The sequence below is a fragment of the Tamandua tetradactyla genome, chromosome 1, assembly GCF_023851605.1.
Source record: "Tamandua tetradactyla isolate mTamTet1 chromosome 1, mTamTet1.pri, whole genome shotgun sequence".
Lineage (NCBI taxonomy): Eukaryota > Metazoa > Chordata > Mammalia > Pilosa > Myrmecophagidae > Tamandua > Tamandua tetradactyla.
Genome location: NC_135327.1, coordinates 16,549,059 through 16,575,947, shown reverse-complemented (window position 1 = coordinate 16,575,947; position 26,889 = coordinate 16,549,059). Strand labels below are relative to the sequence as shown.

The following is a 26,889-nucleotide window of genomic DNA, read 5'->3' as shown; positions in this document are numbered from 1 at the left end:
CTACTTAATAATCATGGATATTTGAGAGATCTGACATCACGTAGGAAACTAACATAAGGAAAACCATTTGAAATTTAAATTATTTTAATTGCTCTAGGGCAGGATTCTGCAAATTTTTCTTAAAGGAACAGATAAGGTGATCTCTGTTGCAACCTCTCAACTCTGTTTCTATAGCATGGAAGCTGCTATAAGCAGCCTGTAGACAGTGAGTGTGGCCGTGCTCCTGTAATACTTTATTTACATGATTTGGCCTGTGAGCTGTTTGTTTGCCAGCACCCTAGAGTAACAAGTATATGTTAGGTAACCAACCTCAGTAAAATTTTATACTGGTTTTAACAAGAAGCCCAATTAAAAAACTTTGTCTTTAAATTTATATGGTGGGGCAGGCCACGGTGGCTCAGCAGGCAGAGTTCTCGCCTGTGCCAGAGACACAGGTTCAATTCCCGGTGCCTGCCCATGTGAAAAAAAAATTTATATAGTGTTTGTTGTTGGCTAATGCATTCACACAGATTCAAAAATCTAAAACCTTACCCTTTTCTTCTATCTCCCAATACCAGTTCTCGGAAGCAGTCCTTACCAGTTTCCTTTGTATCCTTCCCAAAACCTTCTGTGGCTAAATAAGCAGTAACAAATATATTCATCCATTATTTTTTTTAACACAAATGTTAGCATTTATATGTAGCATTTAACATTTTCCTATTTTCATTTAAAATATTTAAGTGGAAGACCAATCCAATTTTAAATGTAAAAAAACCTTCCCCATTCCTTTTTTTTTTTTTTATTGGGCAGGCATGGCAGACAAGAACTCTGTCACTGAGCCACTGCTGCTGCCCTCCCCATTCCTTTTTATGGCTGTATAATGATGGATCATCATTTATTTAGCCCTTTCCCTGTTGGTGGAAATTTAGATTTTTTTTATGTTAATAGTGATGCAATGAACAACTTTTTATATAAATTATTTTGTATTTGTGTAAGTATACCTGTGGTATCAGATTTTCAAATGGAATTCCTGAGCCAAAGGGGATGTACATTTATAATTTGACAGATATTCCTATTTCCCTACCTAGAGGTTTACCAAAGAACTTGTTCACCATGCTTTTTTCTTTTTTTTAGTTATTTTTTATTACCATACTCTTTTCATTAAAGGATATTATCAAACATTTTTATTTTTGCTGTTGAGAAAAGTAAAAAAAAAAAATCATTTTGTAATTTATTTATTTATTTTGTTTCTTTATTTTGCGGGGGCAGGTTCTGGGAATCAAACCCATATCTCCGCATTGCAGGCGAGAACTATGCCTGCTAAGCTACCATGGCTTGCCCTGTAGTTTATTTTCAACAATCTTCAAAATTAATTTCATAATTGTAGCATTTGGAAAATGCAGAAAATCACACACACCAAAAAGAATTATCCAAATTATTTTTGATTAGAGACAATCAGTTAATTTTTGGAAAACACATTAAAATTATGCTCTATAAGCAGTTTTTCAATTAGAATAACACTTTTAGGAGGAAAGTAATGAATACTTATTTTAAAAACTTCAGGAAATACATGAAGAAGAAAGAAATTCACCTGCAATTCCAAAACCTAATCTGGATTTAGCTCACTTTCATTTACATTAATTCAAGTTACTTTACGTTACTGTTTTTACAGTTGATTTGGACGTCTTTTTTTTTAATCTAAGAATTTCTTTTACCACTCTGTTTATAACCTTTATTTTTCTGTTGGGTTGAGTCTTTTTCTTCCTAATTTGTTGAAAGTTTTTATAGAGTAAGGAAGTTAGCTTCTTGACAGTGATAAGTGTTACAACAATTTTAATTGAGCTTGTCACCTTTTTTTAAAATTTTTTAGTTTTTTTAAAGATAACATACAAACATGAACATTCTTACCATATGATCATTCCATTCTTGGTATATAATTAGTAACTCACAGTATCATCACATGGTTGTATATTCATCACCATGATAATTTCTTAGAACATTTGCACCAATTCAGAAAAAGAAATAAAAAGAAAAAAACTCATACATCCATACCTCCTACCCCTCCCTCTCATTGACTTCTAGTATTTCCATCAACCTGATATATTTTAGCCTGTTTCCCCTATTTTTCTGTACCCCTTACCCTCCCCCTTTCATTGATCACTAGTATTTCAATAAAATTTATTTTAACATTTGTTCCCCCTATTATTTACTTATTTTTAATCCGTTTGTTGTACTCATCTCGTAGATACCATACCATAGATTAAAGGAGCATCAGACACAAGGTTTTCACAATCACATTGCGAAAGATCTATCATTATACAGTCATCTTCAAGAAACATGGCTACTGGAACACAGCTCTACATTTTCAGGCACTTCCCCCCCAGCCTCTCCATTACACCTTAACTAAAAAGGTGATATCTATATAATGCATAAGAATAACCTCCAGGACAACCTCTTGCATCTGTTTGAAATCTCTCAGCCATTGATACTTTATTTTGTCTCGTTTCTCTCTTTTCCCTTTTGGTCTAAAAGGTTTTCTCAATCCTTGATGTTGAGTCCCAGCTCATTCTAGGATTTCTGTCCCATATTGCCAGGAAGGTTGTTCTAGTTTGCTAGCTGCTGGAATGCAATATACCAGAAACGGAATGGCTTTTAACAAGGGGAATTTAATGAGTTGCTAGTTTACAGTTCTAAGGCCGAGAAAATCTCCCAATTAAAACAAGTCTATAGAAATGTCCAATCAAAGGCATCCAGGGAAAGATACCTTGGTTCAAGAAGGCTGATGAAGTTCAGGGTTTCTCTCTCAGCTGGAAGGGCACATGGTGAACACAGCATCATCTGCTAGCTTTCTCTCCTGGCTTCCGATTTCATGAAGCTCCCCAGGAGGCGTTTTCCTTCTTCATCTCCAAAGGTCACTGGCTCGTGGACTCTCTGCTTCGTGGTGCTACAGCATTCTCTGCTCTCTCTGAATCTCATCTCCAAAATGTTTCCTCTTTTATAGGACTTCAGAAACTAATCAAGACCCACTCAAAAGGGTGGAGACATGTCATCCCCTAATCCAGTTTAACAACCATTCATAACTAAATCACATCAACCAGGGAGATGATCTCATTACAGTTTCAAACATACAGTATTTTTTTTTTTTTTTTTTTTTAAGGAAAGACAGAGAGAAGGAAGGAAGGATAGAAGAAAGGGAAACATTTTTAAACATTTTCTTGTTTTATTGTATTCTGTTTCTCCGTTTTTGTTACATGGGCTGGGGCCGGGAATCGAACCGAGGTCCTCCGGCATAGCAGGCAAGCACTTTGCCCGCTGAGCCACCGCGGCCCGCCCCTCAAACATACAGTATTGAATAGAGATTATTCTACCTTTACGAAATGGGATTTATATTAAAACATGGCTTTCTTAGGGGGCATATATCCTTTCAAACCAGCACAAAGGTTTACACCCCTGGGAATCATGTCCCATGTAGAGAGGGGGAGGGCAGTGAGTTTTCTTGTGTTGGCTGAGAGAGAGAGAGAGAGAGAGAGAGGCCACATCTGAGCAACAAAAGAGGTTCTCTGAGGGTGACTCTTTTTTTTAAAATTTATTTATTAATTAAAAAAAAATAATGAAACAATAAAACAACATACATAATTAGTAATTCACAATATCATCACTTAGTTGCATATTCATCATTTCTTAGAACATTTGCATTAATTCAGAAAAAGAAATAAAAAGACAATAGAAATAGAAATAAAACAAACACAGGAAAGAAACAAAAAAGATTGTACCTACCATACCCCTTACCCCTCGCTTTCATTGATCACTAGCATTTCAAACTAAATTTATTTTAGCATTTGTTTCCCCTATTATTTATTTTTATTCCCTGTGTTCTACTCCTTTGTTGACAAGGTAGATAAAAGGAGCATCAGACACAAGGTTTTCACAATCACACAGTCACATTGTGACAGCTGTATCATTATTCAATCATCCTCAAGAAACATGGCTACTGGAACACAGCTCTACATTTTCAGGCGGTTCCCTCCAGCCTCTCCATTACATCTTGAATAATAAGATGACATTACTTGATGCATAAGAATAACCTCCAGGATAACCTCTTAATTCTGCTTGGAATCTCTCAGCCATTGACACTTTGTCTCATTTCACTCTTCCCCCTTTTGGTTGAGAAGGTTTTCTCAATCCCTTGATGCTAAGTTTCAGCTCATTCTAGGGTTTTTCTCAATCCCTTGATGCTGAGTCTCCGTTCATTCCAAGATCTCTGTCCCACGTTGCCAGGAAGGTCCACACCCTGGGAGTCATGTCCCACGGAGAGCAGGGTAAGGTGGTGAGACTGCTCGTTGTGTTGGCTGGAGAGAGGCCACATCTGAGCAACAAAAAAGGTTCTTTTGGGGGTGACTCTTAGGCCTAAATTTTAAGTAGACTTGTCCTATCCTTTTTGAGGTTAAGTTTCATATGAACAAACCCCAAGACTGGGGGCTCAGCCTGTAGCTTTGGGTGTCCACACTGCTTGTGAGAAGATCAAGAATTCAACTTGGGGAAGTTGAATTTCTCCCCGTTCTCACCACTCTCTGAGGATGACTCTTAGGCCTAATTTTAAGTAGGCTTAGCTTATTCTTTTTGGGGAGTAAGTTTCATATGAACAAACCGCAAGATTGAGGTCTCAGCTATTGCTTTGGTTGTCCCCACTGCTTGTGAGAATATCAGGAATTCTCCACATGGGTAAGTTGAATTTTCCGCCTTTTTCGTCATTCCCCCAAGGGGACTTTGCAAATGCTTTTTTATTTACTGTTCAAATCACTCTGGGATTTATTGGGGCATCACTCTGGACAAACCTACAAAATCTCATGCCCTATTCACGATTCCGTGTACTTTTGGCGTTCACTTAAACTGTCCACATAAGTTATATTAGGAAATGCACTAGTCAAATTATAAATTTTGTACCAAATAAACATTTTTTGCTTTAGTCTTACACATAAGTTAAAGTTTGAAAATATGGCTTATCATCTGTTTTCAACACCCTGCAATATTGGCATACTTTGTTCTTTCTCATTCAAAAATATTTTTTAATTTGTACATGTAGTCACTATATTGTACACTCTAGGCATTCCTGGATTATGCCATCTCAGTCTTTATCACCTATCTTTCCTTCTGATTTCACTTGTGCCCCAAGCCCTCCTCCCTCTATCATTCGCCCATTCAGCTTCATTCAGCATACCGACATTATTGTCTTAAGTTAGGTAGTATTTTGCTATCCATTTCTACTATCTGTATCCCTTCAGCTTCAGTGACCAAATATCTACCCTATTTTTCCTGATGGTCTCTGTTCTTAACTGAAATTCTCCAAGTTCATTCACTAATGTTAGTTCATATCAGTGAGACCATGCAATATTTGTCCTTTTGTTTCTGGCTAACCTCACTCAGCATAATGTCCTTAAGGTCCATCCATGATGTTGCATAAGTTTATTCTGTCTTACAGCTGCATAATATTGTATCATATATGTATACCACAGCTTGTTTAACCACTCGTCTGTTGATGGACATTTTGACTGTTTCCATCTCTTGGCAACTGTAAATAATGCTGCTATGACCATTGGTGTGCCAATGTCCATTTGTGTCTTTGCCCTTGTGCCCTCTGAGTAGATACCTGGCAGTGCTATTGCCGGCTCATATGGCAGTTCTACACTTAGCTTCCTGAGGTACCGCCAAACTGCCTTCCACAGTGGTTGTACCATTTGACGTTCCCACCAACAGTGGATAAGTGTGCTTCTTTCTCCACATCTGCTCCAACACTTGTCGTTTTCTGTTTTATTGATAATGGCCATGGTTCTAGGTGGCCCACTCACGGTTCTGGGTGGGCTTGCAGCTGGTCCAGCTTGTCCAGGCTGGGGTATGCTGTGTGTCCCGTCACAGACGTGGTCCCAGCAGTTGTTCTGTACTGTTCCTGGCTATTTAGTAGTTGCTCTGGAGGACGAACTAAATCCCATTCCTCACTAAGTCATCATCTCGGCTCCTCCCCTACCATCACTTTTTGCTATCACCTGTCTTTTGACTCATGAATCTGTTGACTTGTTTTGGTAATTCTTGTCTCTTGAATTTTTTTACATCAAATGTATCAAACTTTTTTTTTAATTTTTAAATTTAAAAATTTTTTTTAAATACCAAAAAACACGAAGAAAATGCAGACATTCCTATTTTGATCATTCCGTTCTACATATATAATCAGTAATTCCAATATCATCACATAGTTGCATATTCATCATCATCATTTCTTGGAACATTTACAATATTCAGAAAAAAATAAAATGAAAACAGAAAAAAAATTTATACATATCATACCCCTTACCCCTCCCTTTCATTGATCACTAGCATTTCAATCTAAATTTATTTTAACGTGTTCCCCCAATTATTTATTTTTATTCCGTATGTTCTACTCATCTGTTGACAAGGTAGATAAAAGCATCACACACAAGGTTTTCACAGTCACACAGTCACATTGTGAAAGCTATATCATTATACAGTCATCATCAAGAAACATGGCTACTGGAACACAGCTCTGCATTTTCAGGCAGTTCCCTCCAGCCTCTCCATTACATCTTGAATAACAAGGGGATATCTACTTAATGCGTAAGAATAACCTTCAGGATAACCTTTCGACTCTGTTTGGAATCTCTCGGCTATTGACCCTTTGTCTTTTCACTCTTCCCCCTTTTGGTCGAGAAGGTTTCTCAATCCCTTGGTGCTGAGTCTCAGCGCATTCTAGGATTTCTGTCCCACATTGCCAGGAAGGTCCACACCCTTGGGAGTCATGTCCCACGTAGACGGGGAGGGTGGTGAGTTTGCTTGTTGTGTTGGCTGGAGAGAGAGGCCACATCTGAGCAACAAAAGAGGCTCTCTTGGGGGTGACTCTTAGGCCTAAATTTTAAGTAGACTTGATGTATCCTTTGTGGGGTTAAGTTTCATATGAATGAACCCCAAGACTGGGGGCTCAGCCTATAGCTTTGGTTGTCCTCACTGCTTGTGAGAATATTAAGGATTAGCTTGGAGAAGTTGATTTTCTCCCCATTCTCACCATTCCCCGATGGGGACTTTGCAAATACTCTTCCTACTCACTGATCAAATCACTCTGGGATTCATCGGGGCATCTCTCTGGACCAACCAAGAAAATCTCATGTCCTAACCAAGGTTCCATGTACTTATTTTGTTCAACCAAGCTATCTACATAAGTTATATTAGGAAATGCACATAAGTTAAAAATTTAAAATATTAATTACCATCTATTTTCAGCACCCTGCAGTAATGACATTCCTTTGTTCTTCCTCATGCAAAAACATTTTTAAAATTTGTGCGTTTAGTCACTATCATTATACACTCTAGGCATTCTTAGATTAAAATGTATCAAACTTTAATGGCTTCTGAGATTTTAATCACAGTTGCTTCCTCATTGTAAGCTTATAAAGGAATTTTCTCCTGGTTTCTTCTAGGACTTTTGAGGCTTCACTTATTTTTTTTAATCCATGTCAATATTTGATGCATCTGGAATTTGTCCTGGTATTAGTAGAGATCTCTGAGTATCCAGTTGTTCTGACACCATATCCCACCGATTTGAAATACCACCTTTATTTAATCTTTCCATATGTATTTGGATCTATTTCTGGATTTTCTGTTCTTTTTATTGATCTGTGTGTTTATATTTGCTTGTACAATTCTAATTATTTTTCTGTCATAATATTTTTTTAAGTATCAAGTAGTGATAGTATTCTTTTATTGCTGCTTTCTCTGCCCCCCTCCAACAAATAATCCTGGTTTTCTGTCCCTCGGATAATATTTTAAAGTTTACATCATAAAGATCCATCATGTTCGTTAGGTTTATTCATAGATATATCATCTTTTCTATTTATTATTCATATCCATTTCTAATTTTAAACTTCTGAAAATGAATAATGTATTTTGGCCAGCTTCATATAAAAAAGTTAATATTTTGAATTTTGCCACTTTTTGACATTTGATTCATTTTGGTAAATCATGATTCTCAAGAAACAAAGTCATTGATGAGACAGGCTTTCATTCTTAATTTTGTCAGTTTTCTGTTACTAAGTGCCTTTGTTGTCTTGTACACATTGCTTTCCCTCTTGGTTCCTCAGTTTTCTCATATGTATAATGAAGAATCTGGGTCCGATCTCATCTGAAGTCTTTCTTCCACCTCTGTGTCTTTTGATTCTGATGCAATTTGCCTCCTTTAGAGCTTATTTCTCCCTTGGAAACCCTCTTGATGCCAGGCCCATTCTGATTCCAGGTGGCTGAGGACCATCTGCAGTTTCGACTTCTAGTCCCCTTTTACCAGGGTGGTGCCCACTCTTATGGCCATGTCAGGAAGATCATTGTCCACCTTTCTGTTTAATGTATTTGGTTGGGTAGTTTAAGGTTTAGGATCTGGTTTAGAATTACTCTTTGAAGTGTCTTGATGTCTTCCTTGGAGTCTCTTTTTCTTCTTCATTCCCTCCTCCTGACTTAGCCCTTAGGCTTACTCTCCTCAGACTATCCCAACATGCTCACATATGTTCCAACGTGCTCCCCTCATTGTCAGCTCCTTTCCTTCCCTTTCCTCCATCCTCCCTTATACACTCTGGGAAGTCAGGAAGCCTCGACATTAAAAGAACTAGCTTTGAAATTAATGAGGCTTGTGTTTTGATCCACTTTTCCTTCTTGTCAGCTGTGTTACTTTTGGTAATGTTTAGAGAGTAAACACAAAGTGTTGGTGCATGATTACTCTAGAAGGCATCAAACTGAATTGACTTGCCCCGTAGTAGTAGTAGTAGTAGTAGTAGTAGTAGTAGTAGTAGCAGCAGCAGCAGCAGCAGCAGCAGCAGCAGCAGCAGCAGCAGCAGCAGCAGCAGCAGCAGCAGCAGCAGCAGCAGCAGCAGCAGCAGCAGCAGCAGCAGCAGCAGCAGCAGCAGCAGCAGCAGTAGTAGCAGTAGCAGTAGTAATAGTAGTAAGAGGAGGAGGAGGCGGTGGTGGTGGCAGGGGCAGTTGATGCACACATGTAAACTGTGTGCTGAGTTCTGTCCTGTCACATGATCTAGTGACTCCTTACACAAAGATAGACCCAAGAGATGGGTAGGAGTAGTATTCCTTTATTCAGGTGAGGAAAATGAAGCCCCAAGAAGAGAAGTGACCTGTTCAAAGTCACATAGATAATGAACACCTGAACCAGAATTTAAGATTGTTAAGTTTGTCAGTTCCAAGTTAGCCTTTCTCTAAACACTTGAATAACATTTTCTCCATTTCATAAAGTAATCAGAAATATAAAATAAAGCTTCTAAAAATTATACTGGATCAATACTATTGTATTGTGATGTTCGGTATCTGTTCTGTCCATTAGTCTAAGTAACTCTTAAATTTAATTTGTGACTTTAAATAACCAGTGTAGCTAGTGGCTGCCATATTAGTACATTTCTACATTATTGGTGGTAGATCACGTCCTGTCTAAGCCAGTAGGGAATGCTTTTCCATTCCCTCGCCTTTTACTCACTCCTCACACACTGGTGGGTCTTACTTTTGGATGGAGGATACCTTCTGAGTTTAATTTTTGTTGCTTCTTTAATTCTAACAGTGTGAAGAGTGCCAGTGCTGGCAGCATGGGGTCTGCATGGGATTACTGGAAGAAAATGTGCCCGAGAAATACACCTGTTATGTTTGCCAAGACCCTCCAGGTAGAGAATCTGGAGTCAGGGATATTAACAGTATGTAGCATTTTTCTTAGCACTGTTGGCTGTAAATCATCCTAAGTATCTGTGGTCTTGAGACTCATTTCTTCGGCATTAGCTGAACTCCCTCACCTCCTTTTCTCATTTATTGTGCGCCTACCTGGTGGTCAGGTATCCTGAACTTTAGCAGTAAGAGAGCCTGTATGAAGAAGTTCACCTAGCAGAAGTCCTGGCCTTGAGCTAGAATTTTCTGTTTTCTTGAGAGCTCATGAGGATGGGCGTATGGGCTCTGTCCTTGGTTTTTAGGGGCTATGGGAGAGTTAGAAATCTGCTTCTGTTCCCTTTGGTGGCTTCACTGTCACTGTGAAGGAAGGTAGGCCTTTGAGGGGAAGGGGAAAGATGTGGCTGCATAGAGCCTGTTGGCAGAGGGCGCAGAGCAGTGAATTATCTAATTCCTTATTAGGAGCTTTAGTTTCATTGTTCTGTGGCCGCATGGGTAGCCTGTGTTATTTGGTACCATTTTCCAGAAATCTCAGGGTGGATTATAGATCTGTGGGTTCTTGTCTTGCTGTCAGTGGGATTGTGACATTTCCCTTTACCACTTGCAGGGTCTCTTCTCTCAGCTCCAGTCCCACAATTCCATAAGCCAGACAATGCTTTAGAGCTTCTGCTTATTCTCGGTCCTATGAAGTGGACCTGATAGGAGCTCCTACTTCCATTTTGCTTATGAGGAAGAATTTGATGCTCAAAGAATGCAGGTGACTTGCCTAATCACATAAAACAAATTGGAATTAGAATTGGATTGTAGAGCCAAATCTCTTGATTTTGATTTTTCTGCTTTTTTTAGGAAAGGGCTGACCACCACAGTTGATTTTCCAGCAGATAAAACCCTTCTAGGCCTGATGACCTCTGTTGTGACACTGAGTTTTCTTGTCCTAGATTAGTATATAGCCAAAGAGGCTTCTGCCTCTCTTTGTTCTTTATCCTAGGGAAAGAACATGGTCAAAAGATTAGTCCTTGTGGGCGGGCCGCGGTGGCTCAGCGGGCAAGAGTGCTTGCCTGCCGTGCCGGAGGACCCCGGTTCGATTCCCGGCCCCAGCCCATGTAAAAAACAAACAAACAAACAAAATATAATAAAAACAAGAAAATGTTTAAAAATGTTTCCCTTCCATCCTTCCTTCCTTCTCTCTGTCTTTCCTTCCTTAAAAAAAAAAAAAAAAAAAAAAAAAAAAGATTAGTCCTTGAGTCTTAGAATATTACTGATGGGCAGAATCTCAGAGTCCACTTAGTTCAGTCCTCACATTTGACAGCTGAGCAAGTGTAGGCCCAGAAGGGACATATCTGGCCCAAGATCACCCAGCCAGTTAGTACCAGACTAAAGATGAGAATCAGGGTCTGATCATTGTTTGTAAAACAGAGTGTGTTGATCTGAATCCTGCTGTTTAGTCCCCTGCCTATAGCAGTTGACTGTGTGGTTCCCCTACATAATCCCTGAGGCTCCTTAAGTTACCATTTAAAAATCTCTTTTGTCTACCTTATTGTCTCTTACTCTTTCCCCTTTTTAGAAATTACATCATCTTCATCAAGTCCTGTGCACTTTCCAAAATTTTATAATTCTTATCCCCAAGACTGGTTTTAGATATCTCCTTGAACTGAGCACCAAATGTTTATCACAGGGTCTGCATTTATAGACTGTTTGACTCTGCAGTGTCATGGGCCAAAAGTTTAACCTAACAGGTTGTTTCTTTAAAAGTTACTTACAGAGATATTTTTAGGTATATCCCCACCATGTGCATTAGTAAAGCCAAAAAGAGCCCAAGGATCTTGATGGGAATTTAGGGTTTATACAGGTATTAGAATATGAATGACAGTGGGGTTGAAGGCCCCCTGGGCATTTGAAGTTGTATTTGTAGACCTTCCTAAAGAGCTCTATAATGAATGAGACCATTGAAGCCATCTAGTTCTTTTGTCATTTTAGCAAGAGACGGAAGAGCCTGGCCCCATCTTAGTGAGGGAGTGCAGTTGGGGGGGAACTTGGGGCTTCTTTCCAGTCATTTAATAAATCCATACCAGATGCCTTTTGTCAGGCACTGGGGATACAACCCTGAACAAGGTGGTCCCTATTCTTCTGGCTTTTATGTTGAAATAAGTCAAGTGAACAAGAATATGGTAGGTAGTGATTAGTACTGTGGGGGGACAGGGGAGAATGCACTCAGATAGGGAATATCTAGGAGACACTGAAGAGGCCCTGTTACTTTGGGAGGTAACAAGTCCTCTGTTGAAGAGGAGATGGTGAGGAGCAAAGACCTTGGAAAGTAGTTCTCCAAAGGGGATGTTAGAGCACAGATCCTAAGACCAGAAACTGAAAGGAGGCCCCCGTGAGAATAGGGAGAAGAAGGCGGGAAGGAGCTGATCTTGTAGGCCTCATTAGACCAAAGTTAGGACTTTGGTTTTTCTGTGTGAGCAGTAGGCAGCCATTATAGGTTTTAAGTAGGAGAGGGAATGATATTTAAATTTAAAGAGATAACCAGGTTCCCATGCCACCTCAAGCCAGTTCAAAAGATCAGAAAGCCTACATATATTCAGTTCTTTGTCAACAACACCTAGCAGAGACCCTAGCATATAATTGGTTCCAAGTACTTGTACATGGGATGAATAAATGAACACATCAACACATCTTTCTAGTAGTGTCACACAATGTAATAATTGTGTGATAATGATGAAAAGGGTAGGTTTCCTTAAGGCTACGTTCTAACCCTCTCATTGTCGCTGTTTTAGGTCAGAGGCCTGGCTTCAAGTACTGGTATGACAAGGAATGGTTAAGCAGGGGACATATGCATGGCCTGGCATTTCTAGAAGAGAATTATTCCCACCAGAATGCCAAGAAGATTGTAGCCACCCACCAGCTCCTTGGCGATGTACAGAGAGTGATTGAAGTTCTCCATGGCTTACAGCTCAAGATGAGTATCTTGCAGTAAGTATGACACCTGCAGCTTTAGGGAAGAGTCTCATTTGGCACATTCTAATGGGAGCACTAAGAAGTTGGAGAGGTACAAAATTGATAAAAGTTGAATTTGAGACCTTTACTAAAAATTTTCAGTTACATGATAAACATTCTTGGTTCATAAACAAAGTAAAATTGAAAACTACTCAAAGGGATATTTTTTGCAGGCCTGCTCTGTAGCATAGTGGTTGTTCACTAAGTATGTCTCTTGGTGATTTGCTCATACAGTAAAATTTTAGGCCTTTTGCAGCTGAGACTTTCTGGCTTTTAGTAGCCATAAGTGAAATTGAGGGTGGGTTCGTTTCCTTCTAAGATCGCATCCTGTATTTTAGATGACCCAGGTTCAGGTAAGCTCCAGTAAAGACATGTGGCTCTTATGTGGTCTGTTGGCTTTTATAACCTACCCCCCACTTTACCAAATAGCTTAGTTCTCCCATTGTTCCCCAGGAAATGTGTGGCAGAGCTGGGATTAGAATTGGAGTCCTGATTCAGTTCCTGAGTGTGTTCAAACATGATAGGCCATACCCCAACAAAGTTTCCTGCCTAGTGATCAGTCTGAAAAGGCTCCTGGTATCAGGCAGATGGCAGCAGCAGAACCCTGAGATGGCAGAATGGGGTCTGATTCCTTTCCCACTTACTGGCACACAGCAGGACCTTACTCAGCAAATGTCTACATTAGTTTGAATAAAATCTAAGCTGCTATAACAAAAACCCCAAAAAGAGAGTCACAGACAAAATGGAAGTTTCTCTCTCTTACCTAATGAATAGCTCAGGGGGAAGCAGGGGTCCAGGCTAGGTAGATGGATTCAAGTTCCTTGTTCTTTCTTTTGCTCTGGTGTTTCCTCAGGGCTGCCTGCATCTACATAGTTGCTGAAATTCAGGAGTGGGTCCGGTGGGTATAAGACAAAGAGAAGGATGATGGATGCAGGGGGCAATTAGCAATCATGGTGACAGTTGAACTGTTTTTTGTTTTTTTTTGAGTTGAACTGAATCAAATACCTACCCTGGATAGAATGTCCCCTTGCATTTTGTAAAAGAGGAAACTATACTCTGTATACCAAATGAATTTCTTCTTAATGAGATGCCAGAAATTGGCTGAGGCAAACAGAAAGTGATTGGCATGAGAACCTGGTGATGCCACTGATTGTAAATTTTGCTATATTCTTTTCATTGAAGGATCAGTCAGATGTATTCTCTTTCTTTTCACCGAAATGCCAGTTCTCCTGGCCCATATTCTGGAGCCTTGGTGCTTCTGGAGCCCTGTTTAGATCCTTAATCTTTGCAGCAGTAACTTTGTACTGGAATTAAATATGATTTTTCCTATTCAAGCAATTCGTAAGAGGATATAGGGAGATCTTGTTAAACACTATAAATGTTGAAAAGATCCTGGGAAAGGGGAACTGGCCTCGGTAAGTTTGTACATAGATAATCTGCTGTCACGGGCTCTGAATCTTTATTCTCAGAAATATTGTTCCCAATGCAGTGATCTGTTTCCAAAGGCAAACAATAAAAATGGAAGAGACTACAGTGTACCTGTTGTCATAAAAAATATGGCAAGCTTGACTATATTTGTTTGCTTCATGATTGACAAGGCTCACAAGGAAAGGCCAGGTTATCCTTGTGGGGTGTGGTTGCTGGGGCTTCAGATCTTAGCTGGGCAGAGTAAGTTGAGGAGGGAGGAAGCAAATACTTTTGTGATAAAGGAGGTCTATACTGTGGCTCAGGTGCTCCATGTTAACCGATTTCAGACTATAGGTAGACCAGAAAGTTAGCAGTTACTCCCATTTTTTCTGATGCAATTATGAGTTTAGAGGAGTAGGCCAGGATCTTGGGTGTAGGTTCCCGGTATAGGGAATTCAGGCTCTGATACCCTGAGTGGTGGTAACCCAGCAGCCCAGGCTGCCTTGATGCTTGTTTTTTCCTCTCCTACCTAGGTGGGGATATGGAGATTGCTGGAGTAGGAGGGCTGAGAACAGGATAGTTACAGGCCCTTGAGAGTAAAATTTTAGATTCTGCAAATTCGCTATGCTTTCCTTCATGTTTATAGCATATTCCATTTATGCAGGAAGGCTTCAGTTAAGTGGAAAGTACTTTTATATGGGAGGTGCTGTTTAGTTAAGCTTGTGCTTTCCTGTTCATCTAGTGTCTATGTTTCTCACTTGGGGACTGGTAAGGTATTGGTGGTTATACCATGGGATGATAATTTGTGTTTGCAATGAGACAGGTTGAGACATGTCATAATCATACCCCTAATTAGTGGCTAAGTTGAAGTGCAGATCAAGGCTTCTGACTGCAAGTCTAGTGGGAGCTTGGTTGGAAGTGATCTCCAGAGAGACTGAAGTTTTACATTCCCCTTTACTTGGCAAAAGGCCCAATGGCCAGGTGGAGGCTCTTCTTCCTAATAGAAAAGTGTTTGGGAATTGAGAAGCTTCTGCAGTGGTCCCAGTTACTCCAAAGCCCTTTTCCCTTTTTGTCCTCTTAACAGAAGCAGAGAGCATCCTGATTTGCAGCTGTGGTGTCAACCTTGGAAACAGCGCTCAGGGGAGGGAAGATGTCATTCCAAACATATCCACATCACTGAAACCAAGAGCAAGGAGGAAATTCCAAGCTATAGAACTTTGAACGGGGCAGTGGAGAAGCCTTTGCCTCTGTCCCTGCCCCGGTCTGTGGAGGAATCCTATATCACCAGCGAGCACTGCTACCAGAAGCCCCGCGCCTATTACCCTGCTGTGGAGCAGAAGCTGGTGGTGGAAACCCGGGGCTCTGCTCTTGATGATGCAGTCAGTCCCCTCCATGAGAATGGTGATGATTCCCTCTCCCCGCGCTTGGGATGGCCTCTAGAGCAAGACAGGAACAAGGGGGACAGTGACCCCAAACCCAGCTCCCCAAAGGTATGTGACTTGCACTTGTTCTTAATTCATTGTTTGAGTGAGTGCTTGTAGGTTCTCCTGGGGCTAAATGTTCTCTGGAAGACATATTTATTAAAAAGTTATCTAAATTTTCCTATTATATATGGTTTTTGATCTGTTAAGGTAGCTGCAGTCAGGAGAGTCACTTGAGGCGAAGATCATTGATTCAAGGAAATGCCCACAAAATGCATGGTCAGTGGGCAGCGAGGGGGAAGAGTGGAAAAGTGGAAATCAATAAGGACAAAAGGGGTTGATTTGAACTTAGAAAATGAAACTAATTTAGGAAAATTAGTTTTTTGTTTTTTCTTCAATTTTATTGAGGTATATTCACACACCACACGGACCATCTAAATACACAATCATTGGTTCACAGTGTCATCACATAGTTGTACATACATCTCCATGATCAATTTTAGAACACTTTAATTACTGCAGAATAGAAATAAAGATAAAAAATAAATAAAACCCAAATCTTTCTATGCCTCTTATCCCCACCTATTATTGACCCATAATATTGGTAAAGTACATTTGTTACTGTTGATGAAAGAATATTAAAATATTACTGTTAACTTTAGCACATAGTTTGAAATAGCTACTTTTCCCCCCATATACTCCTCTATTATTTTTCTTTTACATTTGTAGTGGTTCATGCAAGAACTTACATACATGACTTTAAACAACCACTTTCAATCAAATTCACCTACAATACATCACTATTTCTTATAATCCCAAGAACGAGCTACCATCACCTCTATCCATTCCCAAACATTTAAGTTCAACCTTGTTAACAATTCTGTACATACTGCTTCTGTCTATCTTTAGGTAGCCTGTATTCTACTTTTTTTTTTTTTTTTTTTTTACCTCCTGCATGTTTTTGTTACCTATCTAACCATTGATTGGATAGAAGGAGTATCAGTCACAAGGTTTTCACAAACATACAGTCACAAGATGAAAGCTATATATAGTTATACAGTCATTATGAAAGATCAAGTATTTCTTTCTGGGAGTACCAACAGACTAGAAACCAAAAATAAACATCCATCCGATGATTCAGTAGTGATAATTACTTCTCAAATCCTATCCTCTCTGTCACAACTCCTCCTTCTAATTTGATCAGTCTCTTGATCTTCAGAGTTATTCGGGCAATGACCATTCTAACCTCTTCATGCTGAAAAGGGGTGTCAACATTATGGAGGAAAGGAAATGCAACTGGTTAACATTCCTGGAGAGATTGGTACCTTTGGACTTACCTGGAATAGGAACTATCCGGAGATTTTAAGTTTCTGAAAAAATAAGTAAAACTTATGTAGAGTCTTGGATAGAGCCCGGGGAATTTTTTAGGGTTTTCAGGAATATTGTTGGTTGGGGCTTGGCATACCATAGTGTTCTAGTTTGCTAGCTGCCAGAATGCTATAATGCTATATACCAGAAACAAAATGGCTTTTAAAAGGGGGAAATTTATTAAGTTGCAAGTTCACACTTCTAAGACCATGAAAATGTCCCAGTTAAAGCAAGGCTATAAAAATGCCAATCCAAGTCCTCCAGGGAAAGATACCTTGGTTCCAGAAGGCTGATGATATTTAGGGTTTCTCTCAACTGGGAAGACACATGGTGAACATGGCGATGTCTGCCAGCTTTTTTCTCCAGGCTTCTTGTTTCATGAAGTTCCCCAAGAGGCATTTTTCTTCTTCATCTCCAAAGGTCTCTGGTGGCATGGGCTCTGTACTTCATCGTAACTTTGCTCTATTGTTCTCCTGTCATTCTGTAGTCATTCTCTGCTCTCTCAGAATCTTCTCTTTTATAAGATTCCAGTAAACTAATCAAGACCCACTTAGAATGGGTGGAGACATGTCTCCATCTAATCAAGTTTAATACCCACAATTAATTGAGTCACATCTCCATGGAGATAACCTAATACAAGTTTCCAACATATAGTACTGAATAGGGATTAGAAGAAACCGTTGGTCCCACAAAATTGATTAGGATTAAAATATGGCTTTTCTAGGGTACATAAATTCTTTCAAACCAGCACATGGCAATTTTCTGGCTGAAGCTTGTGTAAGAGTTATCTGTTATCCAGAATGACCTCTGGACTCTATTTGAAATCTCTTAGCAGTGAAAACTTATTTTGTTTCATTTCTTTTTCCCCTTTTGGTCAAGACAGCATTGTCAACCCCATGTTGCCAGGGCCAGGCTCATCTCTGGAGGTCATGTTCCATGTTGCAGGAGACTTACACACCTGGGGAGTCATGGTCCACAGAGGCGGGGAGGGTAGTGAGTTTGTTTGCTGAGTTTGGCTTATAAGAGAAATGCCACATCTGAGCAACAAAAGAGGTTCTCTAGGGGTGACTCTTAGGCTTACTTATAGGTAGGCTTAACTTCACCATTACAGAAATAAGTTTTATAAGGGCAAGTCTCAAGAATGAAGGCTTGGCTTATTAAATTGGGAGTCCATAATGCTTGAGAGAATATTAGGAATTTCACAGGTAGGGAAGTTTAATGGTTCTATATTTTTTCTCCAGTCCCTCAGGGATTTTGCAAATACTTTTAAATCTTCTGCCCCAGATACTCTGAAATGTATCAGAGTATGTCATGGTCAGGTTCATGCATCAACTTGGCTAGGTGGTAGTACCTATTTGTCTGTTTGGGCAAGTGCTGGCCTGTCTTTTGCTATGAGGACATTTCATAGAATTAAATCATGATTACGTCGGCTACATCCACAGCTGATTCCATTTGTAATCAGCCAAGGGGAGTGTCTTCTGCAGTGAGTGATGCTTTATCTAATTACTGGAAGCCTTTTAAGGAGGATTCAGAAGAGACAGGCTCTCTTCCTGCTTAAGCAGGCGAGCCTCTCCTGTGGAGTTTGGCCAGACCCTCCATCGGAATTGTCAGCTTCACAACCTGCCCTACAGATTTTGGACTCTACGTTCCCACGGTTATGTGAGACACTTCTATAAATTTTGTATTTACGAATATGTCCTGTTGATTCTGTTTCTCTAGAGAACCATCACTAATACAGGGTATTATATTACGCTATACAAAATAATGAGATCTCATTCCCTTTTCTAGGCTCCATATATTAAGGATATTTGAATAACCTGACCAGACAAATTAAGTTAGATAGTGTACTACAGATATTTAAACTTTGGACAAAATAAACATCTCTTCTTTTGCTCTCTCACAGAAGTTGAAGATTTAAAAGGTAGCCACTATCATACTTTGCCCTGTATTCTGCTTTACCTTAGTCCTAAGCAGATCAGCTTCAGTCATATCTCTTAATTGAAGTCTGATATCTTTTTCCGCTTCTTTAACAGTTGCTGTGTGGAGTAATGCTGACTTTCAAAGCTGCAGAACTCTAATTCTGAATCTTAGGTGTCACACAGGTACCTGAAATTCCAGGAAATAACAGATTATACACATAGAGCCCAGCGTGTCAGAATTTAGAAATAACAATTAAACTCAGGAATAAATGTGGCTACTATCAGAGCTAACAGTCTAGGCCCTAATTTTCTTAAAAGCATTTTCTAAATGAGACCATAGATTATTTGTCCATTTCTGGCTTATTTCACTGAACATAATGTCCTTTAGGTTCACTCATCTCATTGCTTGCCTTATGATTTCCTTCCTTTCTGTAACTGCACCATATTCTATTGTATGTATCACCACAGTTTGCCCCTCTGTTTATCAGGTGGACCCTTTGGCCACCTCCATTTGGTGGCAATCATGAATAATGCCACCGTAAACATCAGTATGCAAATAACTAATTATGTCCATGCTTTCAGTTCTTCCGCTAGCTGCCGGATTGCAATATACCGGAAACAGAATAGCTTATTTAGAAAGGGAATTTAATAAGTTGCAGGTTTACATGAAAATGCTTAAATTAAAGCAAGGTTATGAGAATGTCCAAATTAAGGCATCTAGCGGCAGATCCGTTGGTTCAAGACCAACCATGTTTGGGGTTTCTCTCTCTGCTAGAAGGTACGTGGTGATGTCTCCTGGCTTTCTTTCCAGGCATCTTCAATAGCTTCCCTAGGGCTCTGTCCATTCTGTTGGCTTTGGTGGTTCTCATGGCTCTGGTGGCTCTGTGCTTTTTCCACAATGGTTCCTCCTTAAAGGACTCCACTAGCAACCCCACCTTGAATGGGTGGAGACACATCTCCATGGAAGCCATCTCATCAAAAGTTACCACCTGCAATTCAGTGGGTCACAACTCCATGGAAACAATAAAAAAGATTCCATCCAGCAATATTTAATGAGGATTAAAGGACATGGCTTTTCTGGGGTACACAACAGATTTAAACCAGCACATATGGCAACCCTGTCTGCCAGAGGGAATGCACCTTTCTACTTCCCTACCAACATTGAATAGGTATATCTCTCTTTTTTCATCTTCTCCAACACCTGTATTTTTCTGTGTACTTATTTATTTATTGAATCTGCAGATTTTATTGAGATACATTTGCATATTGTTCTAGTTTTCTAGCTGCCGGAATGCAATATACCAGAAATGGAATGGCTTTTAAAAAGGGGAGTTTAATAAGTTGCTAGTTTACAGTTCTAAAGCCAAGAAAATGTCCCAGTTAAAACAAGTCTATAGAAATGTCCAGTCTGAGACATCCAGGGAAAGATTCCTTGGTTCAAGAAGGCCAGTGAAGCTCAGGGTTTCTCTCTCAAGTGTAAGGGCACATGGTAAACACAGTCAGAGTTTGTCTCTCATCTGGAAGGCCACATGGCAAACACAGTGTCATCTGCTAGCTTCCTCTCCTGGCTTCCGGTTTCATGAAGCTCCCTGGGAGGCTTTTTCCTTCTTCATCTCCAAAGCGCTGGCTAGCAGACTCTCTGCTTCATGGTGTTGCAGTATTCTCTGTGCTCTCTGAATCTCCTTCATTCTCCATAATGTTTCTTCTTTTATAGAACTTCAGAAATTTATCAAGACCCGCCCAAATAGGTGGAGACATGTCATCACCTAACCAGTTTAACAACCACTCTTGATTAAATCACATCTCCAGGGAGATGATCTGATTACAGTTTCAAACATACAGCATTGAGTAGGAATTATTCTGCCTTTATGAAATGGGATTTAGATTAAAACATGGTTTTTCTAGGGTACATACATCCTTTCAAACCAGCATACATACTGTATGTTCTTTCCAAAGTATATAATCAGTGTCTCATTTTATACTTTAGAGACAATATATATGTTGTATACTTGAGATACCATGTATCCTCACAACTAAGTGAGTTGTGATCACAACTAAGTGAGTTGTGAGGATACATTCACTCTCAGTTTTAGATATTTTTCATTGTTCCAGAGAGAAAAATAATAGAGACTCATATACATACAAAAAGAAAATGTGAAACATTCCATTTCCCTTATCCCCTCCAATTATTTGTCCCTGGTGTTAATGTGGTGCTATTAAGGTATTACTGTTAAATGTAGCCCATAGCATGTAATAAGTAATTTTTCCCCATATATTACTCTATTATTAACCCTTTACACCAGTGTCATACATTTGTAGTAGTTCATACATGAATTTATGTGTCTTGGTGATTAACACTCCAAGTATAAATGACTTTAAACAACTCCTTTCAATCAAATTCACCTTTAGTATGGCACTATTACTTATAATCTCACTAATGAACTAGCATCACTTCTATCCATTGCAAACGTTTAAGTTCAGCCTTGTTGACAATTCTGCATACATTAGGTAAACACTCCCCCATCTCTAACTTCTGTCTATGTCTAGGTCCCCTACATTATACATTTTAAGATTCTAAGTTTATATTTTCTATGTAGTTCATATTAGTGAAATTATACAATACCTGCCTTTTGTGTCTGGATTATTTTGTTTAGCATTGTATCCTCAAGGTTTATCCGTATTGTTGCATGTTTCAGGACCTCATTCATTCACTGCTGTATAATATTCCATCATATGTATTTACCACATTTTGTTTATCCACTCATCTGTTGATTTGGACATTTGGATTGTTTCCATTTTTTGGCAATTGTGAATAATGCTGCTGTGAACATCACTGTGCAAGTGTCTTCATATCACTGCTTTCAGATCTTCTGGGTATATATCAAGTAGCAAAGTTGCCAGATCATAGGGCAAGTCAGTATTTAGTTTTCTGAGGAACTGCCAGACTGTCTTCCACGGTGGCTGTACCATTTTTCAGTTCCACCAGCAGTGAATAAGTGTTCTTATTTCTTCACATCCATTTCAACATTTGTAGTTTTCTGTTTGCTTTATAGTGGCCATTCTTGTAGGTGTGAGGTGATATCTCACTGTGGCTTTGATTAGCATTTCCCTAATAGCTAATGATGTTCAGCATCTTTTTTATGCATTTATCCATTTGTTTATCCTCTTTGGAGAGATGTCTTTTCAAGTCTTTTGCCCATTTTTTTTATCTGCTCCCCACCTTGTAAGACCCTCACTGTGTAAAATGGAAACTTAATGTCAGTCAATCAGAACATTTTCTCACTTGCTTCCCCTTTCACCCTATATGAACTTTCTCTTTCCACTCCCTTAGTAGAGCTCCCTTCTTGTTTCTTAATGGGATGCTGCTTGATTCATGAATTGCTCAATAAAGCTGTGAGGTCCTAAATGCAGGGAAAATTTTTCTTTTATTGCAGGTTGTTGACTTCTTATCACTTTTTCTATCTAAAACAGGGATTAACAAATCTTTCCTGTGAGCAGGGCACAATGCAGAATGATTGCAATGGAAGGCAACCCCAAGAGCTTCTTTTTTTTTTTTTTCTGATATGAAATCTTTATAAGAATGGTTAATGTAAAAAATGTAAAACATGATATGATTACTTTCCAGAAACCTACAACCTCTAGATGAGTTCCTAGGCCAGATAAGTCTTGAAACCCAGAGGGGCCAGCCTTTCTACAACATCAACTAGTTCCCCTCTCTTATCCCATATTACTGGCAGCCCTTTCCAACATGAAAAGTTTAGAATGGGCATAGTCTAAATACACCTAAAGATTGGGAGAAAGATCAAAGAAGAAAGAGGAAATTATAAGAGAGAAGATAGGATTTAACAAATGAGTATAACTGCTGGATCATTATATTAATATTTCTTTTAGTCTTCAGTGTCTTGGAGGAGCTGGAAGGAAACATGTAAAATTGTGGAACTGTAATTCATACCAAACTCTGTAATCTGTTCTATAATTACTTGTTACAGTGCACTTTGAAATTTATTGCTTTTTTGTATATATGTTCTATTTCACAATTTGAAAAAAAAAGTGAAACATGGAAGCCGGTCCTTGTGAAGTCCTTTGCGCACTCTAGCTGCAGAGATGCAAAATATAGTTCATTGCTGTATATGAGTACAGATTTTCTTCCTGGGCTGTATGATTTGGAATTTGCTCTCTTTATCAGACCCATACTAGTGTAATCATACTATATGCTTTTGTGTCTAGTTTATTTCACTGAACATTATATCCTCTAGGTTCATCCATGTTATCATGTGTTTCATGACCTCCTTTTGTGTTGTTGCTGCATAATATTACATTGTGTGTGTATACCACATTTTGTTTAGTCACTTGTAGGTTGATGGGCACTTGGATTGTTTCCATCTTTGGCAATCATAAATAGTGCTATTATGAGCATCGGTGCCCAAATATCTGTTCGTGTCACTACTTTCATCTCTTCTGTATATATAATTAATATTGATATTGCTGGTTCATAGGGCAACTCGATATTTAATTTTTTTAGGGAACCACCAAACTGCCTTCCACAGCAGCTCTACCCATTATACATTCTCACCAGCAGTAAATAAGTGTTCCTATTTCTCCGCATCCTCTCCAACATTGGTAGTTTCCTGTTTGTTTAATAGCAGCCATTTTTACAGGTGTGAAATGATATCTCATTATAGTTTTGATTTGCATTTCCCTGATAGTTAATGAAGATGAACATCTCTTCATGTGCCTTTTAGCCATTTGTATTTGGTCTTCGGAAAAATGTCTATTCATATTTTTTGCTCATTTTATAATTGGATTGTTTATTGTTTTGTTAAGTGGTATAATTTACATTTCAGTGACCCTGGCCATTACTTACTTACTTGCTTGCTTACTTATTTATTTATTTGTTAAATAAAGCCAATCAGTATACAAAATGAACATTCTTTTTTTTCCACATAGTTGTATATCATCATCATGATCATTTATTAGAACATTTACATCAATTCCAAAAAAGAAAACAGAAAAATAATTCATACATACCATACCCCTTACCCTTCCCTTTCATTGATCACTAGCATTTCTTTTTTTAATTTTTTTTTATTTTTTATTAATTAGAAAAAAAATTACAAGAAAGAAACACAAACACTCCCAGTACATACACTCAGCAATTCACAATATCATCACATATTGCATATTCATCATCATGATCATTTCTTGGAACATTTGTATCAATTCAGAAAAAAGAAAAAGACAACAGAAAAATAAAACAAAAGCAGAAAAAAAAATTTTGATCACTAGCATTTCAGTCTACTAAATTTATTTTAACATTTGTTCCCCATATTATTTATTTATTTTTAATCCATATGTTTGACTTATCTGTCCATAAGGTAGATAAAAGAAGCATCAGACACAATGTTTGCACAGTCACATGATTGTATTGCGTAAGTTATATCATCATACAATCATCTTCAAGAAACATGGCTACTGGAACACAGCTCGACACTTTCAGACAATTCCCTCCAGTCTCTGTTATGCCTTAACTCAAAAGGCGATATCTATTTAATGCATAAGAATAACCTCCAGGATAAGCTCTCAACTCTGTTTGGAATCTCTCAGCCATTGACACTTTGTCTCATTTCTCTCTTCCCACTTTCAGTTGAGAAGGTTTTCTCAATCCCTTGGTGCTGAGTCCCAGCTCATTCTAGGATTTCTGTCCCACATTGCCAGGAAGGTCCACACCCCTGGGCGTCATGTCCCATGTAGAGAGAGGGAGGGCAATGAGTTTGCTTGTCATGTTGGCTGAGAGAGAGAGACCACATCTGAGCAACAAAAGAGGTTCTCTTGGGGGTGACTCTTGGGCTTTATTTTAAGTAGGCTTAGCCTATCCTTTGAGGGGTTAAGTTTCATATGAACAAACCCCAAGATTGGGGGCTCAGCCTATTGCTTTGGTTGTCCTCACTGCTTGTGAGAATATCAAGAATTCTCCACTTGGGAAAGATGACTTTTCCCTTTTCTTACCATTCCCCCAAAGGGACTTGACAAATACTTTTTTATTCAGTGTTCAAATCCTTCTGGGATTTATTGAGGCATCACTCTGGACAAACCTACAAAATCTCATGCTCTGCTCAAGGTTCCATATACTTATGGTGTTCAGTTAAGCTGTCCACATAAGTTATATGAGGAAATGCACTAGTCAAAATATAAATTTTGTACCAAATAAATATTTTTTGCTTTAGTCTCACACATAAGTTAAAGTTTGAAAATATTAATTACCATCCATTTTCAAAACTTTGCAGTATTGACATTCCTTTGTACTTCCTCATGCAAAACATTTTTAAATTTGTACATTTAGTCACTATCATTATACACTCTAGGCATTCCTAGATTATACCATCTCAGTCTTTATTGTGTATCTTTCCTTCTGATTTCGCTTGTGACCCGAGCCCTCCTCCCTCTATCATTCTCACATTCAGCTTCATTCAGTGTTCTTACATTATTGTATTAGGTAGTATTGTGGTATCCATTTCTGAATTTGTACAATCAGTCCCGATTCACAGTCTGTATCCCTTCATCTCCAATTACACAATATCTACCCTATTTCTGTCTCCTGTTTGCCTCTGTTCTTAACTGAAATTCTCCAAGTTCATTCATTAATGTTAGTTCATATCAGTAAGACCATATAGTATTTGTCCTTTTGTTTCTGGCTAATCTCACTCAGCAAAATGTCCTTAAGGTCCATACATGTTGTTATATACTTCATAACTTTATTCTGTCTTACAGCTGCATGATATTCCATTGTATGTATATATCACAGCTTGTTTAGCCACTTGTTTGTTGATGGACATTTGGGCTGCTTCCATCTCTTCACAGTTGTAAATAATGCTGGTATGTACATTGGTGTGCAAATGTCCATTTGTGTCTTTGCCCTCGTGCCCTCTGAGTAGATACCTAACAATGGTATTGCCGGCTCATATGGCAGTTCTATACTTAGCTTCCTGAGGAACTGCCAAACTGCCTGCCACAGCGGTTGTACTATTTTACATTCCCACCAACAGTGGATAAGGGTGCTTCTTTCTCCCAATCCTCTCCAGCACTTGTCATTTTCTGTCTTATTGATAATGGCTATTCTGTTGGGAGTGAGATCAGATCTCATTGTGGTTTTGATTTGCATTTCCTTAATAGCCACGGAAGTTGAACATCTTTTCATGTGTCTTCTGGCCATTTGTATTTCCTCTTCTGAGAAGTGTCTGTTGAAGTATTTTGCCTATTTTGTAATTGGGTTGTCTGTCTTTTTGTTATTGAATTCCCCCTCAGATTGTTCATTACTAGTGTAAAAAAAACTGCAGATTTCTGAGTGTTGATCTTGTTACCTGCCGCTTTGCTGCACTCATTTATTAGCTCTAGTAGTTTTGCTGTGGATATGTCACGATTTTCAACATATAGTATCATATCATCTGCAAACAGTGAGAGTTTTACTTCTTCCTTTCCAATTTTGATGCCTTGTATTTCTTTTTCTTGTCTAATTGCTCTGGCTAGAACTTCCAACACAATGTTGAATAACAGTGGTGATAATGGACATCCTTGTCTTGTTCCTGATCTTAAGGAAAAAGTGTTCAGTTTTTCCCCATTGAGGATGATGTTAGCTGTGGGTTTTTCTTATATTCCCTTTATTATGTTGAGGAAGTTCCGTTCTATTCCTATCCTTTGAAGTGTTTTCAACAGGAAAGGATGCTGAATTTTGTCAAATGCCTTTTCTGCATTAATCTAGATGTTCATGTGGGTTTCTGTTTTGATTTGTTGATATGGTGTATGATATTAATTGATTTTCTTATGTTGAACCATCCTTGCATACCTGGGATGAATTCTACTTGGTCATCTTGTATAATTCCTTTAATATGCTGCTGGATTCAATTTGCAAGAATTTTGTTGAGGATTTTTACATCTATATTCATAAGAGAGGATTGGTCTGTAGTTTTCTGTTTTTGTAATATCTTTGTCAGGCTTTGGTATGAGGGTGATGTTGGCTTTGTAGAATGAGTTAGGTAGCTTTCCCTCCTCTTCAGTTTTTTTGAAGCGTTTGAGCAGGATTGGTACTAATTCTT

The 26,889-nt window shown here is 38.8% G+C and overlaps 1 protein-coding gene across 5 annotated transcripts in view; it reads left to right on the top strand.

The window, feature by feature from the left end:
- Window positions 1–26,889, top strand: part of PHF20 (PHD finger protein 20) — a 212,832-nt gene that overhangs the window by 161,135 nt on the left and 24,808 nt on the right. For 4 of the 5 annotated variants that reach the window (XM_077169888.1, XM_077169871.1, XM_077169853.1 and 1 more), the window contains 3 exons: window positions 9,593–9,722; window positions 12,465–12,660; window positions 15,176–15,581. In XM_077169888.1, coding sequence (XP_077026003.1) covers window positions 9,593–9,722; window positions 12,465–12,660; window positions 15,176–15,581 — 732 coding nt within the window. The remainder of the gene's footprint in view (window positions 1–9,592; window positions 9,723–12,464; window positions 12,661–15,175; window positions 15,582–26,889) is intronic. The other variant, XM_077169880.1, reaches the window with a different exon arrangement.